Here is an 18883-nt window from a genome sequence, read left to right on the forward strand (position 1 = left end):
CATAACAAACCCAAACTACTGGCTTCAATGCAGGTGGAAGGCTTCCATCAGTGTCTTGCTTACCTGATTGACATATGTGGTTCAATCAATGAAGTGAACACAAAGATGCAAGGTAGAGACAGAAATGTGTTGAATGTAACTGATAGTATCAATGCATTCAAGGACAAGCTCAAACTCTGGGTGGAAAGACTGGCTACTGGGAATGTAAGAGTTTCATTTCCAGTTCTGCATTCATTAGCTGACAAGAAAGCTCCTTCCGCTTCTTTGCTAGCCGGCATAAAGCATCACTTGAACAACTTGATAGCAGAGTGTGAGAGATATTTTCCATAGTTAGATCCTAGGACAGAGCAATTTATGAGCCTGACCCGAGACCCTTTTAAGCGCATTGTCCACAAGATTCCGGAACAGCTTCAGGAGTTTTTGGAGCTGACAAACAACTTTGCATTAAAAGATGACTTCAAGGAGCTATCAGTAGAGCACTTTTGGGTTCAGGCCCAAAGATTGTATCCCAACATAAGCCTGGCCGCTTTCAAGATGCTCATACCATTTGCTTCCACATATCTTTGCGAGTCAGCATTTTTAGCAATGCTAACCATAAAGAGCAAATCTAGAAACCGTCTGGAAATAGAAGCTGACCTACGGTGTGCCCTATCTACAACAACTCCTAACATCAAAATTCTGGTCAGCTCTCAACAAACACAGAAATCGCACTAGTCTGCTGACTGTCTTACAATGATAGATATTTTGAGTTTAAATATACATTCATTTTTAATATTCCATGTAAATATGACTGTAATAAATGCATATATACATGTATATATATATATATAAAAAATAAAAAAAAATAAAAAAATTGTTTCCTCACCTCGGATACCCCGTATGGGTGGTAAATTCTGCTCTAACTCGGGTCTCCTACCAGAGACCTGGGAGTTTGAGCACTCGTCTCAAGATCTTAGCTGTTCCCAATAGCGCACTTTTCTGCAACTCACCTGAGTTGATTGTTGTTGGTATTTGGGCAAGCCACATTTTATGCGCCGGTGTTATTGCGCCCAGTGCCCCAATGACTACTGGGATTACGGTTGTTCTTACATTCCAGCATTTTTCAATTTCTTCTCCAAGAGGGAGATATTTTTCTACCTTTTCTTTTTCTTTGCTGGCTATATTGTAGTCATTGGGTACTGCCATTTCTATTATAGTAGCCCTCTTGTTCTCCTTGTCTACCACCACTATATCTGGTTGGTTTGCTAGGACATGCTTGTCAGTTTGGATGTAGAAGTCCCAGAGGATCTTAGCGCGGTCATTTTCATTGACCTTACCAGGAGCTTCCCACCAGTGTTGTGGTTTATTAAGGCCATACTCATCACATAGACTTCTATACACAATACCTGCGACATGATTATGCCGCTCAGTGTATGCGTTCCCTGCTAGCTGTCTGCATCCACTGATGATGTGTTGGATGGTCTCAGGTGCATCTTTGCACAGTCTGCATCTAGGATCGTCTCTAGTGTGATAGATTTTCGTTTGGAGTTGCCTTGTTGGGAGCACTTGCTCCTGGGCTGCCATGATTAGCGACTCCGTATTGGCCGTTAGGTTTCCTTTGTTCAGCCACATATATGTCTGGTGAAGATCGCCAACCTTAGATATTTGTTGGTGGTAAGCACCATGAAGAGGTTTCGTATGCCAGTCAATTTCCTCATCATCAGGGCGTAGGTCCGTTGTGAGAGCAGCCGATTGAAATTCAGCTAGCAAATTATCTGAGATGGCCATGGAGGCTGCATATGCTTTGATGCTTTGCTCCTCCTCTTTCACTGTCTGCTGTACACTTTTGAGTCCCCTACCGCCATCTTTCCTATCAAGATACAATCTAATAGTATCAGATTTTGGGTGGAGTGCTCCGTGCATGGTCAGCAGTTTACGAGTTGCTATATCTGTTTCTTTGATGGCTTCCTCAGTCCACTTTATTATGCCTGCTGGATATCTTATTACTGGCATTGCGTAGGTATTTATTGCCATGATTTGGTTCTTGGCATTGAGCTGGCTCCGTAAGACCTGCCGAAGGCGTTTCTTGTATTCGGTAATGGCTTTGTGACGTACCTCGGCTTCGTGGTTGATGTTGCTTTGCATAATCCCCAAGTACTTGTACCCTTCTTCTATATCTTTGATGGTACCATTTGGCATTCTTAGGCCATCTGTGAGCATAGAATGGCCTTTCTTAAGAATTAGCCTTCCACATTTCTCAATACCGAAGGTCATTCCGATGTCCTTGCTGTATACCTGAGTGAGGTGTATTAGCGAATCAATGTCCCTTTCTTTGTTAGCGTACAGCTTGATGTCATCCATGTAGAAGAGGTGGTTTATCTTGGTGCCACTCTTAAACTGGTACCCATATTGAGTCTCCTCCAGCATATTGCTTAGAGGGTTTAGGCATATGCAGAAGAGCAGCGGTGATAAGGAGTCACCTTGATAGATGCCTCGCTTAATTTGTACACTCGCCAGCTTTTTGCCATTAGCCTCCAGTTCCGTCTTCCATTTGGTCATTGACATCTTGATGAATGCCACAAGAGCAGGGTGAACATTGTACATACTGAGGCACTCAAGTATCCAACTATGGGGAATTGAGTCATAGGCCTTTCTGTAGTCAATCCAAGCCATGGCAAGATTGGTTTGCCTTCTCCTGCTGTCTTGACAGACCGTCCGATCCACCAGTAACTGGTGTTTAGCTCCTCGGGTGTTGCGCCCAATTCCTTTCTGAGCACTGGTCATATAGTGACTCATGTGCTCTTCCAGTTTGTCTGCAACTATTCCTGAGAGCAGTTTCCAAGTGGTGGGCAAGCACGTTATTGGTCGATAGTTTTTGGGAATCGGCCCCTGCTTTGGATCTTTTATCAGAAGCACAGTTCGTCCTTTGGTCAGCCATTCTGGATGGTCACCTTGTTCTATTAGGTATTCCATCTGCTTAGCCATTCTAGTGTGAAGTGATGTCAATTTCTTTAACCAGAAGGCTTGAATCATGTCATGGCCAGGTGCTGCCCAGTTCTTCATACGCTGCACTCTGCACTTAATGTCGTCTTTGCTGATGGTGAGTCCTTGCTGAGCCACAGTGTGTTGATGGTTCTCTTTAAGCCTCTTCAGCCAATTTGCAGTGGTGTTATGAGTGGTCTCTTTCTCCCAGATGTCCTTCCAGAACTTTGAAGTGCTAGATCGGGGAGGCTCAGACATTGGCCTCTGCAGTTCACCTTTGAACTGGGAATACACTCTAGATGGATTATTGATGAACAGTTTGTTCATTCTCTTGTTATCTCGCTCTTTGGTGTACCGCTTCAGTCGTGCCGAGAGTGCTACTAGCCGCTGTTTAGCAGATTCTAGAGCTTCTATTGTGGCTTCCCTTTTTGGACGCTCCAAACTGTGGTTAGATCTCTAGTGTGAAGTGATGAAGCGGGCGTACTAACTTTCTTGCGCAAGTCCTTGATCTTATTTTGTAGCCTCAGCTGCCAGGATGAAATGGCTTGAAGCCTTGTTGGCATTGGCTTAATATCCATCTCCTCCAAGATGACGGTTGCTGTACTGTAGATTAAGGCATTAGTCTCACTGATTGATCCAGTTGAGATCGACTCCAGTGCCATGTCTTCTAACAGCTTCTTAGGTATGGCCTTGCTAACTCTTCGTAGTGGTACCCTGCTTCCATAATCATTAGCAGCTGACATCTTGTTGATGATATTTTCCGCAAGCTCTTTCACCCTTGGGTCAAGGTCCAAGTGCATGTCTTCTTCAGCCCGTGAGTCAACACATGATCGTGTATGCATGAGTGTGAGGACCCAAGTAACCTCAATCAACTCCTCGTTGGTTGAGGTTACTTGGGTGAACTGTTTCCCAATTCCATCTACCTCAAGTTCCGATATGAGGTGCCGCTTGATTATGTTACTCCTCTGAGCTACAAGTTGCTTAGCGGCAATTCAGGGCGCATGTTTATCCACAGTTGCCGCATCCTTCCCATATAGCCCCACTTCTGAGGTTCACTCATAAAGTAGCACTGCATGAGGTCCGTGTTATCAGTCCGAGTCCATTTCATCCGTTTTGAACCAGTAGCCCATTTTTCACTGCCTTGTCCTGGTTCAGCTACAGGCAGCGCGGACCTTGTTTGACCGGGCGACGTCCGAGCCGGCATGGCTTTGGTTATTGCACTTTGGCCACTCATCATAGAGGTTGTAGACATTATACAAGCAAGGGTCTTGTCCAAGGACCACCAGAAAAGTGCAGTTGTTGGGGTTTGAACCGAGGACCTAATGATCACGGTCCCGATACCTTACCAACTGCGCTATCTGTCCTATATATATATATATATATATATATATATATATATATATGTATATAAGTTATATATGTAAATAAAGCTCACTATCTAGTTGCAGTGTATTATTTGAAGGAGTTGGGAGAGGGAATTTCTGTCTTTAGGTTTGGAAAAGGGGGAATGGGGCAAAAAAGGTTGAGAACCACTGGGCTAGACCAATTAATTAGTGTTTGAGTTGAGAAGAGTTTGTCAGATCTAAATTGTATTCCTTCATCCCTGTTCTATCTCACTAACCTGATTATTTGATCTCATGTTAAACTGTTATATTTTATTACCTCATTAGAAGACCAGTCTGTTGAAAACCCTTTAAACTTCATAATCCATGATTCTAAATTGAACAATCTGACACCCAGAAACAGAATTGTAAGCACATTACACTGACTCACTGAGGAGACAGAGTAACTCATCTCATTGTTTTCTGTAAAAATCTTTCAATGAATAGCTTCAAAGGATTCTGGCTCAGTATAAAATCTATAGATATGATGATATAACTCTGACTGCTAGTGTTGAGTGTGTGTTTTCATCATGTGGACTGGTTCACAGCAACTTGAGAAATTGTCTCGGTGTGGTGAAGGCTGGCAAGCTGGTGTTTGTTTACAAAACTCAAACTAGACAGGAGTAGGACATTAGAAAATGCTTGGACTATCATTGTGTGTATTTACTATTTGCACTATTTTGTTTGCACTTTGCATTCATGTCATAATTTCCGGTCCAATGTTTAACGAACATTTTCATATTTATAAATATTATTATACTGGGCCTACAAAAATCAAGTGTTTGGTATTAAAGTTAAACACTGCTGAATGGTCCCATACAACCTATAAAATATATCAATCACAATGCAAACCCCATACATGTTCAACCTAACTTCAATTTTTTTTCAAAAATGTCATTTGTTTCAAAAATATCATAAATATTAATAAATATCATAAATATCACAAATATCAATAAATATCATGATATATATCAGTGATATGCTATTTTTTTAAATATCAATATTTTTGCCAACCCTGCTTTTATCGATATATAGTGTTAGGCTTTATCATGGACGATATGAATGGATATTGGTTGATATCGATTGAAAAACAGGAGCTGTCCCCTCTTTTCAATAAGGAGAGTGGACAACTCCAGTTTTGCAAAATAAAATAAGCCGATATTTTGATAAAATACGAGCTTCGATATTCATATCAATTTGAAAACTGACCAAATATAAAATCATTCACTGAAATATATCGTCACATCCAAAGATATTGTTTTATCGTGCAGCACTAGTCTGCGGAAGCACTACAAACACATTGAAACAAACAAAGTAAATAAAGCAATTGTTAGATGACATAAAGCACATAAAGGAGTTGCTACCAAAATGCAACTCTCTCATGCACACCGTAAGATCAACATGCTCCCTTACTTCAGAAGCATCAGCACCTGGAGTACCAAAATGCAACTCTCTCATGCACACCGTAGGATCAACATACTCCCTTACTTCAGAAGGATCAGCATCTGGAGTACCAAAATACAACTCTCTCATGCACACCGTAGGATCAACATGTTCCCTTACTTCAGAAGGATCAGCACCTGGAGTACCAAAATGCAACTCTTTCATGCACACCGTAGGATCAACATGCTCCCTTACTTCAGAAGGATCTGCACCCGGAGTACCAAAATGCAACTCTCTCATGCACACCGTATAATCAACATACTCCCTTACTTTAGAAGGATCTGCACCCGGAGTACCAAAGTGCAACTCTCTCATGCACACCGTAAGATCAACATGTTCCCTTACTTCAGAAGGATCAGCATATGGAGTACCAAAATGCAACTCTCTCATGCACACCGTAGGATCAACATGTTCCCTTACTTCAGAAGGATCAGCACCTGGAGTACCAAAATGCAACTCTCTCATGCACACCGTATAATCAACATACTCCCTTACCTCAGAAGGATCAGCATCTGGAGTACCAAAATGCAACTCTTTCATGCACACCGTAGGATCAACATGTTCCCTTACTTCAGAAGGATCAGCACCTGGAGTACCAAAATGCAACTCTCTCATGCACACCGTATGATCAACATGCTCCCTTACTTCAGAAGCATCAGCACCTGGAGTACCAAAATGCAACTCTCTCATGCACACCGTAGGATCAACATGTTCCCTTACTTCAGAAGGATCAGCATCTGGAGTACCAAAATACAACTCTCTCATGCACACCGTAGGATCAACATGCTCCCTTACTTCAGAAGGATCTGCACCCGGAGTACCAAAATGCAACTCTCTCATGCACACCGTAGGATCAACATGTTCCCTTACTTCAGAAGGATCAGCACCTGGAGTACCAAAATGCAACTCTCTCATGCACACCATAGGATCAACATGTTCCCTTACTTCAGAAGGATCAGCATATGGAGTACCAAAATGCAACTCTCTCATGCACACCGTATAATCAACATACTCCCTTACCTCAGAAGGATATGCATCTGGAGTACCAAAATGCAACTCTTTCATGCACACCGTAGGATCAACATGTTCCCTTACTTCAGAAGGATCAGCACCTGGAGTACCAAAATGCAACTCTCTCATGCACACCGTATGATCAACATGCTCCCTTACTTCAGAAGCATCAGCACCTGGAGTACCAAAATGCAACTCTCTCATGCACACCGTAGGATCAACATGTTCCCTTACTTCAGAAGGATCAGCATCTGGAGTACCAAAATACAACTCTCTCATGCACACCGTAGGATCAACATGTTCCCTTACTTCAGAAGGATCAGCACCTGGAGTACCAAAATGCAACTCTTTCATGCACACCGTAGGATCAACATGCTCCCTTACTTCAGAAGGATCTGCAGCGGAGTACCAAAATGCAACTCTTTCATGCACACCGTAGGATCAACATGTTCCCTTACTTCAGAAGGATCAGCATCTGGAGTACCAAAATACAACTCTCTCATGCACACCGTAGGATCAACATGCTCCCTTACTTCAGAAGGATCAGCACCTGGAGTACCAAAATGCAACTCTCTCATGCACACCGTAGGATCAACATGTTCTCTTACTTCAGAAGGATCAGCACCTGGAGTACCAAAATGCAACTCTCTCATGCACACCGTAGGATCAACATACTCCCTTACTTCAGAAGGATCTGCACCTGGAGTACCAAAATGCAACTCTCTCATGCACACCGTATAATCAACATACTCCCTTACCTCAGAAGGATATGCATCTGGAGTACCAAAATGCAACTCTTTCATGCACACCGTATGATCAACATGCTCCCTTACTTCAGAAGGATATGCATCTGGAGTACCAAAATGCAACTCTTTCATGCACACCGTATAATCAACATACTCCCTTACCTCAGAAGGATATGCATCTGGAGTACCAAAATACAACTCTCTCATGCACACCGTAGGATCAACATGCTCCCTTACTTCAGAAGGATATGCATCTGGAGTACCAAAATGCAACTCTTTCATGCACACCGTAGGATCAACATGCTCCCTTACTTCAGAAGGATCAGCACCTGGAGTACCAAAATGCAACTCTTTCATGCACACCGTATGATCAACATGCTCCCTTACTTCAGAAGGACCAGCACCTGGAGTACCAAAATGCAACTCTCTCATGCACACCGTAGAATCAACATGCTCCCTTACTTCAGAAGGATATGCATCTGGAGTACCAAAATGCAACTCTTTCATGCACACCGTAGGATCAACATGTTCCCTTACTTCAGAAGGATCAGCACCTGGAGTACCAAAATGCAACTCTCTCATGCACACCGTAAGATCAACATACTCCCTACTTCAGAAGGATCAGCACCTGGAGTACCAAAATGCAACTCTCTCATGCACACCGTATGATCAACATGCTCCCTTACTTCAGAAGCATCAGCACCTGGAGTACCAAAATGCAACTCTTTCATGCACACCGTAGGATCAACATGCTCCCTTACTTCAGAAGGATCTGCAGCGGAGTACCAAAATGCAACTCTCTCATGCACACCGTATAATCAACATACTCCCTTACCTCAGAAGGATATGCATCTGGAGTACCAAAATACAACTCTCTCATGCACACCGTAGGATCAACATGCTCCCTTACTTCAGAAGGATCTGCACCTGGAGTACCACAATACAACTCTCTCATGCACACCGTAGGATCAACATGCTCCCTTACTTCAGAAGGATCAGCACCTGGAGTACCAAAATACAACTCTCTCATGCACACCGTAGGATCAACATACTCCCCCTTACTTCAGAAGGATATGCATCTGGAGTGTCAAAGCTTGCCATACGGGTCCTTACAACAAACAGTCCTTTTACACACCACATCCTTCGAATGTGCCTCATCACTACTTGACGCCTTCAAATGGTTAAAACTCATGACAGGGCACCACCTCTCACAGCTCTAGAGCTTCAAAGGCCAAGAAACCATCTGCACCCCTGAGAGTCTGAGGAAATGATACCTCGTCAAAAGCACACAACAGCATATGCAAACCTACCATACTCAAATAAGAACAAGTGGTTGAAGCCAGCAGAATACTGTACTAGCACTGAGTTTTTTGGCTAAGAGGTCACTAACTAGCTGCATGCAGATATCAGCCGAGTGGTGGGAAACAGTCAGTCGGCTGAGTACAATAGGCATAGCTATAGCCAGCTTGACTAACAAGACCACAGCTGAGACCATCTCGGCTATTAACCCTTTGAACCCTAGCAGCATTGCGTAGGATGTGTCAGAAACCCTAACAGCCGGATTAACAGCATTCATAAGACTCTGTTTACAAATGCTGTTTCTAAGTGACAGCGTAAACCAATCAAATCAAATTAATTTGTGTACAAAGCATTAGACTAGAAATTTCACTTTCATTTTTTGCGATTTTTAAATATCGGTATCTACTTCTTTCGTTATAATAACAATTTTTATCGGAACAGTGTGGCGAAAAAATTGATATGACTCGTTTGTTAATTAAGAATCGCAAATTAAGAATCATATGATACTAGCTATAATTTTCCAGTTTATTTTGAGTCATGAAACAATGATGAACGTGTGCTTGATGGATATGATGTAACTGTAAATACTTTTACTAGTTTTAGAATCATACAAGTTTTTATGGTTTTAGACTGAATAGCTGTGAAACACTTTTTTCTGTTTAGTGACGTTTGACATAGGCTGCCGGACTTTTTAGTAGTGTTTTACAAAATATCATAGTATTACGAGCCCATGTAGATATATTTAATAAAAGTTGAAAATTTTCGGATCGTTGGACAAATTTTTCAGGGTTACTGACACAAATTGACAAGGACGACCCGGGTTCAAAGGGTTAAGGACAAAATCGGCTTGGCTACAACTGGCTCGCTAAAGCCAGGCAAATTACTTAAGCCGAGTCACGTACGCACAACCAGCCGACCTTGAAGGGGCAGAGTTTAACCAGCCGGATGCTTGTATAAAGAGCCCGGATGAGCAAAGGAAAGCAGAGATCCCTTGACCATCCCTGTGTGCGCTTCATTGTAAGCGCACACTTTGAGTTATTTGTATTCTCATACCAGGGTATATATTCTCAAGCACATATATTCTTGCCTCGTAGTCAAGAGAGCAGTTAACGGAACACAGCAGTTTCCTTTACAAATGTACCATTAATAAAATTAATAATAACTTACCATTAATAAATAAGAACTTACCACTAATAAATAAGAACTTACCGTTAATAAATAAGAACTTACCGTTAATAAATAGGACCTTACCATTTATAAATAAAAACTCATCATTAATAAATAAGAACTTACCATTAATAAATAAGAACTTACCATTAATAAATAAGAACTTACCATTAATAAATAAGAACTTACCATTATTAAATAGAACTTACCATTAATAATTAAGAACTTACCATTAATAAATAAGACCTTACCATTAATAAATAAAAACTTACCATTAATAAATAAGAATTTACCATTAATACATAAGAACGTACCATTAAGAAATAAGAACGTACCGTTAAGAAATAAGTACGTACCGTTAAGAAATATATGCACACATTAAAGATGTGGTTGCGTCAAAAAGGTCGATTTAATGAAATTAAGACCAATAAAAGGCTAAAACATCGGCAAACATCGGCTAAAACAATTTGATGTCATTTTTGTCTTTGTAGACTAATCCTGTTCAGAGATATATGCGTTTTAATGAAGCCATCTTTTATAAAGATCACACTCTAGCGGGTGCTTCATTTATGACGTAACTAGTGCTACATCTGAAAAGAGTCCACGAGCGATAAATATAAGATCGCTTCATTAGCCAATCATCAGCACCAAATTTTTATATAGGTCGTAATAAATGTTATCACTCATAAAACGCGTTATCTGTGATTTCAAATTTAGGGATTTTACTCTATTATTAAATCGCATGGGCATCGATATTTACTAAATTAATTAACATTGTTACTTCAATGAATTACTCGATCGAGATGTTTTATTGACGAACAACAGAATTGTAAAAATTACTGTAAAGTTACTGCGAAGGTGACTCCGTGTTTTCTGGGCATCAGGTGGTTAATGTGTTACAGAGGAAGATAGGAGAATGGAGGTAAATTTATCTTTTACTTTGAGTCTCCTATAGATATACTGTTGAGTTTACATTCAGATTATATTTCCCTGTTTGAGGTTATAATGTAATTTCCTGTGCATGCGAGATACGTATGTACAGTGAGTTTTTGACGGTTTCTTTTCAATCCATAGCATCTAGCAATACAATGGCTTAGATTTATGAATATACTAAAGGTAATAATTTTAGTACTCATTAATACATGTACTAATTAATAGAATTATAACTTTTTGCTATCACCAGTCATCGTTTTATAATTTTTTATCGTTTCACCTAGCTATATTAGCTTCAAATTTTCTTTGGCAGTTTTAGCTAGCAAATTAGATTCATGATTTGACTTTAAATGTTCACTTCTCGCTTGTAGAAAGTGAAGAAAATCAATTGATCAATGCACATCTTTAACTTCCAGAACCAAAGCTTCGAATCGTTGGCTTGGCGTACTTATGCTTTTGTTAAACGTTTATTCATTTTTTAAATTATACTCGCAATCTATTTAACTCCAATTTGAAAGCATTCAGTAGTTACGCGTTAGAATGACATATCTATGAATGACATATGTTTATTGCATTTGTTTTATTGATTACAGGATGTTTATGTGATCTGACTAGCCGAACAGCTTTGTCAGTGTGGAAACTACCATAAATGGGAAAGAGAGACTTGAATGTGTGCTGCATAAACCATGATGTTTTGTTTGAGTTTGCTACAGTAGATGAATTTGTCTTATTATATGAACTGAAACTATGCGAGCGGCCACGACTTGGATGGATATCTTTAATAAAAGCTTTATGCCGAGATGAGAATTTTCTTGCTTGTAAAAATGATATAACAAAATAATATCATTGAAGATAATGCCAAATATGATTTGCAGAACATTGAATACATCATAGCCCTGTTGACACCTGTGCTGAAATCTTGCCTGATACATGAATCTAACGTGAGTTTATGAAGTGTAATCAGAGCTGCATGGACAGGCACTTTTTCTTAGCTCAACCATTTGTTTAGTACTTGAATCAACTAATCAAATATTACCAGTGAATTTTTTTCTAACGTTGACAAAATTCTCTAATCGATAATGTTGACAGTCGACTATACAATGTACATGACTTTCAGGGATGTTGTTGGTTTCGCCACATATTTTTTTCAAAAACGCGGCTTGCTTATTTTACTTAGTAAGAAACTAGTTTTCGGTGTGTGCAATGATATACATAATGCGGGCGGGGCTTTTGGGGGCTGTATATCATAAGTGTGGGTAGCGATGGTACTGTGCCGATAGAAAGACCTTATTCTGCATAGTTTGCTTGACAAAATTACCGTAGACCGGTAGAATTGGTAGTCGGTACTAAGATGTTTACACAGCATTTAGAAGAAGCTAATATGACAAGTGTTTAATATCCCTTGTTTGAGGCGTCTGAGACATTAGTACTAATGTATCTGTAGCTTGATTTATAATTTTATTCTAGCCAACATGAGCAAATACAATATAAAATATATGCCAATAGAGCCGCTTAGGACTAGAGCCGCGTAGGACTAGACTTATCGCAATAGCCGATGTGAATACGAGAGATAGAGACAGGTTGTATCACGCGTTACATCATTTTGGGCAAGTCTGGGAAAGCTTGTTTGGCCTGAGCGTTTTTACCGCGATTAATTTTTGACAAATTTTATCTTCAAATATCTTGACAATGAAATCGCCTAACACAACGCACAACATATCAACTGAAAGACAAAGAAAAATACTTTCTTTTAAAATCAACTCAAATTTGACGCAACCACATCTTTAACTATGCCTTGTACTATAGCAATGTTCTAGTGAGCTAGTCCTAGAAACTGTGTACCATAGCGAGCTTCAGATAGATTAATTTTGATTACTGCTTCATGGAAAAGTGAGAAACTTCTGTTATTTGTAGTTTTTATGGTTCACTTTTTATTGGTAAATATAACAGCTAAGCAATAAATTTAATATAATGCATTACTAGATGGCACGCTTCAAGTTCTGCTTAATTTTGCTTCAGCAAAAAGGTGGCTTTACTGATAACGGAGGGTTCATGCCATTTGGCTTCACAGGAATGCTGGCTGGTGCTTCTACATGTTTCTATGCCTTCGTTGGTTTCGATGTTATAGCGACCACTGGTAAGGCAATCTATTGCAATAATAACAATTAAGACACAAATAATAACAACCGTTTCATAGATAACGGGAATATAATCTGTCTTATGTTTACTGGTACACTGTCTAATGATTTGTTTTATTTCATGCCTGAAGTGTTCTGTCTGAACCTCAAGACCTTACATTTTGGTCTCAGGCACCTTATCTTGTAGCCGCATTAGGTTTGGCAGTCTAGCAGATGTCTATCACTCACATCGGAAGCACACTATACAATTTATTTTGGATTTCTTGGCCTGCTCGCTGATTGTTTAAACTAAATAATAACCAGAATAAGCTCAGAAAATGATCCAAAAACTTTTTAAACTATTACATGATCATGGGTTATGAACTGCAAAACTTGAGAGTTATCTTCTCATTAATTACTGTATAATCATCTGAAAACAAGCAAGCAACTCTGTATTTTGTAGTAGCTCCACGAGCTCATGTGAATTCTTGTTCAAGCTTGTAGTGGACAGTCCTTTGTAATTGTACCCTATTCATTCAGTTGCTAGGTCTGCGCATCTGTAGCCTATTTATTCAGTTGACAGGTCTGCACAGCTTTCGCCTATTCATTTAGTTGGCAAGTCTGTGCAGCTATGACCTACACATACTAGTTAAGTTATATGAATGTGACATATCATGTCATATGACAATGTCATATGACAATGATATGTCACAATATCATGTGGCAAAGTCATATGACATATGTCACATTCATTAGATTTGTTGTTTTCTACAAATAATTCAATACTGTGAATATTCTCTGCCTTGTCGAGTGATGGCAGACAGTTTTTCAATTAAAGTAGCAATAAAGGTAATGGTGTTGATGATAAATATAATTTGGCGGGATGGCAGCACAGTAACTGACACACTAGAAATTGGAATCTGGGAGGCAGAAGTTGTCTCCTTTTTGTTTGCTAGACTGAAGCTGATTGATGCTTCATCTATTGCATAGATAAACTGGTGATAAAACAAAATTGAATCTATATACAGGTGAGGAGGTGAAGAACCCACAGAAAGCAATACCCATCAGCATCATCATATCTCTATTAGCCTGCTGCGCTGCCTACTGCAGTGTTTCAATAATCATCACACTCATGGTTCCCTACTATGAGTTGGATGCCACTGCTGCCCTTCCCGTGGCGTTTGAACAAGTAGGACTCGTGGTTATCCAATGGGTCATATCTATTGGTGAGTCTACTGCATCAAGTTAATTGAAATTTCTATGGAACACTAACCTATTTTATACACACACTTCTATGCAAGAATTGTTATTATTAATTCAACATATTCAGGATTTTTATTTTGTTTTCTCAGTTCGTATCAATTGTATCATTACCAAATCATCTTTTATTGTAATCGTAGCAAAACAGACTTAATTTAGCTATTACTTGATAGTTATTTCACTGTTACATTTAAACACTTTTATGGTTGTTTTATTTTGTTTCTCAATTTATTTGACCTGCACAAAACATTTTCTTTGTGATATGAAGTTTGAAAGTTACACAAAGTTTGACAAAGTCTGAAAACCTTTACAGTTGGGTTATTTTTTTTTTAATTTATTTAAACTGCTCAAAACACTTTTCTCATGATCTGAAGTTGGAAAATTAAAATGGTAACTGTTGTTTTATGTTAAATAAAAATAAACTTGCTGTACAAAGACTTTTAATACCTGAGGAACACCGGACATTCATCTATTCTATATACAAATCTCAATGTTTGTCTGTCTGTACTTCTGTACTTCCCTCTGGCCAGCTATAGCGATAAAATTTTAGGAACCAGATATGCGCTGCAAACTGTATTTGAACTCGCAACCTCCAGTTCTGCGGACATCCATTTATCCAATACACTACACCGTCCAACTGGCTATACCATGGAATAAATTTGGCATACACTTGAAACACAAGCCAGTCTTTTACGGCTTCATGTTAAACACTGCAGCTGTACTAAAGCCATACCAGAAGAAGAATCTGTAAAGCCATACCAGTACAAAGATGCATGCCCATAAGTGAAGAAAAATATGGAAACTCATATAGCCAACAAGACTATTGCAATCAGTATAGATCTGTAGTATAGACCTCTAGTTCTCTGCAGCCGATACGGTATGAATTACACAGAAATAAACACAGTAAACATAAATATCACAGTTCATAGAAATAAACAAACACCTTCATTTAAAAGTTAGAACAGTAAATGTTGATGTTGAATATGCTGATTAAAAGTAAAATTTTGTACAAACGCTTTTTGTTATTACCCGTGCAACGCCGCGCACCCAGCTAGTTCATTATAATTATGATATTTTTAAACAATGCTGTTCTGTGATTCTCTGCATAGTCCATGCTCGTCATATCGTAAAGTCACCAGTTAAATCTCGCAGGCTACTTGATCACATTCTGCTCTGAATGAAAGTTCGTCAAAAATTCATGACCCTTATTAAATCACAATTAGAGAATACGCGTAATACAAAGAACGAGTTGTCTGCTCCTATTTTCTGAGGTTGTCCGCTCCTATTTTCTGAGGTTGTTGGGTAAAAAGAAAACAAGTCTGATTTTGTTATTTTGGTTACTAATAGTTTGTTATTGTGTATTTGTGACTCAATTGCCAACAGTTAGGTGAACAGACAGACAGACAGACAGAGGTTTTAATAATTGGCTTTGAGGGGAGTTTATTAGTTATTATTTACTGTTTTTGGTCTGCAGCCAAAGTTGTTTGGTACTTGTTATACGCAACAGCTTCTAGTTAGATAGGAAAAAGAAAAAGTAATAGCTCAGCATGTGAGTTTGGTTTTCTATGGCTACCATCAACTATCTACACTGTAATCTAGGTTGTTTTACTGTTACAGGAGCAATCGCTGGTCTCTCTTGCACTCTACTAGGTGCCATATTTGCTTTGCCAAGAATTCTTTATGCCATGGGATCAGATGGGCTCATTTTTAGTTGCTTTGCCGACATCAACCAGAGATTTGGTACTCCAGTTATTGGCACACTGGTATCTGGAACATTCGCTGGTATGTCATACCTGCATGTATATCTTAACAAGATGCACTTTTTTAACAAGATGTTCCAAGCGATCGGTTGTCAGCAGTGCAGGAGCATACTTTCATCCAGTATTTGGAAATCCTTCATATGGACTTCATAAAAACGCATTCAGTTTACATCCAACGCTTTATATATTCAGTAACCGCTATTAAGGAACCGCTTTTGCTATAACACTTTTGCTATAACGCTTTCGCTATAACACTTTTGCTATAACGCTTTTGTTATAAGGCTTTTGCTATAACGCTTTTACTATAACGCTTTTGCAATAACGCTTTTGCTATAACACTTTTGCTATAACACCTTTGCTATAACACTTTTGATATAACACTTTTATGTCTAGAAGATTTGCTGATAATTAAAACAGGGCCTGTTGAATGATATAAATTATTTAGACATTAAGTAGAACTGGCTGAACTTGTTATAACTAAAATTCATACATAAGTATCATCTTACTGAGCCGATTGGTTTGCTCAACTTTTGGCGCGTAACACGGTTTAAAATTTTTCTGGCGAAAAAATGGCCAGTACCAAAAAGTCATTTGGTACTTTGCACGTGTCTGCAAGTTATAATTGGGAATATAGGACCGTTTTGTATACATCATACTTCATCTCTCTTAACTTGCCTCTTGAAAGCCTCTCCCTTTTTTCATATAGTCATACTGATATGGCTCATGAACAGGAACGATCGTCACAATCGCCACCCTTTAGTGCAGACCCAACAAAACATATTCTTATAGTATCATCTTTGCTGTTATATCAATTTCATAATGAGCCTTATATTTCAGCAAGATAGAGTGTACCATTAACTCATTACAGTCTAATTGCAGCATTGATGGCTCTATTATTTGACCTAGATGAGTTGGTAGACATGCTATCAATAGGGACTCTGATGGCTTATACTCTGGTGGCATGTAGTGTCCTTCTCCTCAGGTATGTCTTCTTGGTACGAGTACAATATAGCTAAACATGAGGTCACGACTCAGAAACCTGCTATACTAGCATGCTATTGTAACATGCTATAGTATGCTAGTTAAACATACTGGAATACAGGAAGTTCCCTCTTTGTTTATTACTTGAAAGTCCTGCAGAGGTATTCACATGTACATTGCTATAAAGCCTGGCTAAGGTCTTTTACTATGAGAATCTTGTGTAAAATTTAGTCAATTTTTCATACCTTTATTAAACTTTCTCAAATTTTTGTATGTCATAATATAACATCTTATCTATCTAAAACATTAAAGAACATTTTTATTTGGCAGTTAATCTATATTGATATTGATAATCTATTGATATTTTTTGCCTCTTCATGATGCAAAGGCTTGTGATGAAATGACAACATGATAGTCAAAAGACACTAACAAATTTGGTAGCGCAGCATGACATAACACCTTATGTTTACTTACCTGCAGGAATATAGTACACTGTTTTAGTGTTTTGTATGCTTCATCTCTTTTAGCTTATGTCTTCTTCTCAGTCATAGGGTGATAATGATTATGACACCACTGACTGATGTTTTCAGCTTTTTCTTTCTGCTCTTTGTGAACGTTTTGGTAACTTTTGCCTTCTTTCAATTTAATTGGCATGTTTCCTAAAGGCCTATTTGAAATGGCATATACGTATTTATTGTACCAGTAGCGTATTATAAAAGGTACCCTACATAGCTATAACAGGTACCCTACATAGCTATAACAGGTACCCTACATAGCTATAACAGGTAGCCTACATAGCTATAACAGGTAGCGTATATAGCTGTAATATGCAGTTTTAATAGCTATAACAGGTAGCCTATACAGCTATAACAGGTAGCCTATACAGCTATAACAGGTAGCCTATACAGCTATAACAGGTAGCCTATACAGCTATAACAGGTAGCCTACATAGCTATAACAGGTAGCCTACACAGCTATACTAGGTAGCCTATACAGCTATAACATGTAGCTTATATAGCTATAACATGCAGCCTATATAGCTATAACAGGTAGCATATATAGCTATAATAGGTAGCCTACATAGCTATAACAGGTAGCGTATACAGCTATAACAGGTAGCCTATACAGCTATAACATGTAGCCTATACAGCTATAACATGTAGCTTATATAGTTATAACATGCAGACTACATAGCTATAACAGGTAGCGTATATAGCTATAATAGGTAGCCTACATAGCTATAACAGGTAGCGTATACAGCTGTAACAGGTAGCCTACACAACTATAACAGATAGCCTACACAGCTATAACAGGTAGCCTATACAGCTATCACAGGTAGCCTACACAGCTATAACAGGTAGCCTACACAGCTATAACAGGTAGCCTACACAGCTATAACAGGTAGCCTATACAGCTATAACAGGTAGCCTACACAGCTATAACAGGTAGCCTATACAGCTATAACATGTAGCTTATATAGTTATAACATGCAGACTACATAGCTAAAACAGGTAGCGTATATAGCTATAATAGGTAGCCTACATAGCTATAACAGGTAGCGTATACAGCTGTAACAGGTAGCCTATACAGCTATAACATGAAGCTTACATAGCTATAACAGGTAGCCTACACAGCTATAACAGGTAGCCTACACAGCTATAACAGATAGCCTACACAGCTATAACAGGTAGCCTATACAGCTATCACAGGTAGCCTATACAGCTATCACAGGTAGCCTACACAGCTATAACAGGTAGCCTATACAGCTATCACAGGTAGCCTACACAGCTATAACAGATAGCCTACACAGCTATAACAGGTAG

General features: G+C 39.0%; 1 protein-coding gene across 2 annotated transcripts in view; it reads left to right on the forward strand.

Annotated features, from left to right (window-relative positions):
- LOC137404704 (cationic amino acid transporter 2-like) overlaps window positions 1–18883 on the forward strand; it is a 65457-nt gene that overhangs the window by 35055 nt on the left and 11519 nt on the right. For both annotated transcript variants that reach the window (XM_068090937.1, XM_068090938.1), the window contains exons 8-11: window positions 12962–13079; window positions 14088–14285; window positions 15937–16101; window positions 16959–17061. In XM_068090937.1, coding sequence (XP_067947038.1) covers window positions 12962–13079; window positions 14088–14285; window positions 15937–16101; window positions 16959–17061 — 584 coding nt within the window. The remainder of the gene's footprint in view (window positions 1–12961; window positions 13080–14087; window positions 14286–15936; window positions 16102–16958; window positions 17062–18883) is intronic.

Source organism: Watersipora subatra, chromosome 9, assembly GCF_963576615.1.
Source record: "Watersipora subatra chromosome 9, tzWatSuba1.1, whole genome shotgun sequence".
In the NCBI taxonomy this organism is placed as follows: domain Eukaryota; kingdom Metazoa; phylum Bryozoa; class Gymnolaemata; order Cheilostomatida; family Watersiporidae; genus Watersipora; species Watersipora subatra.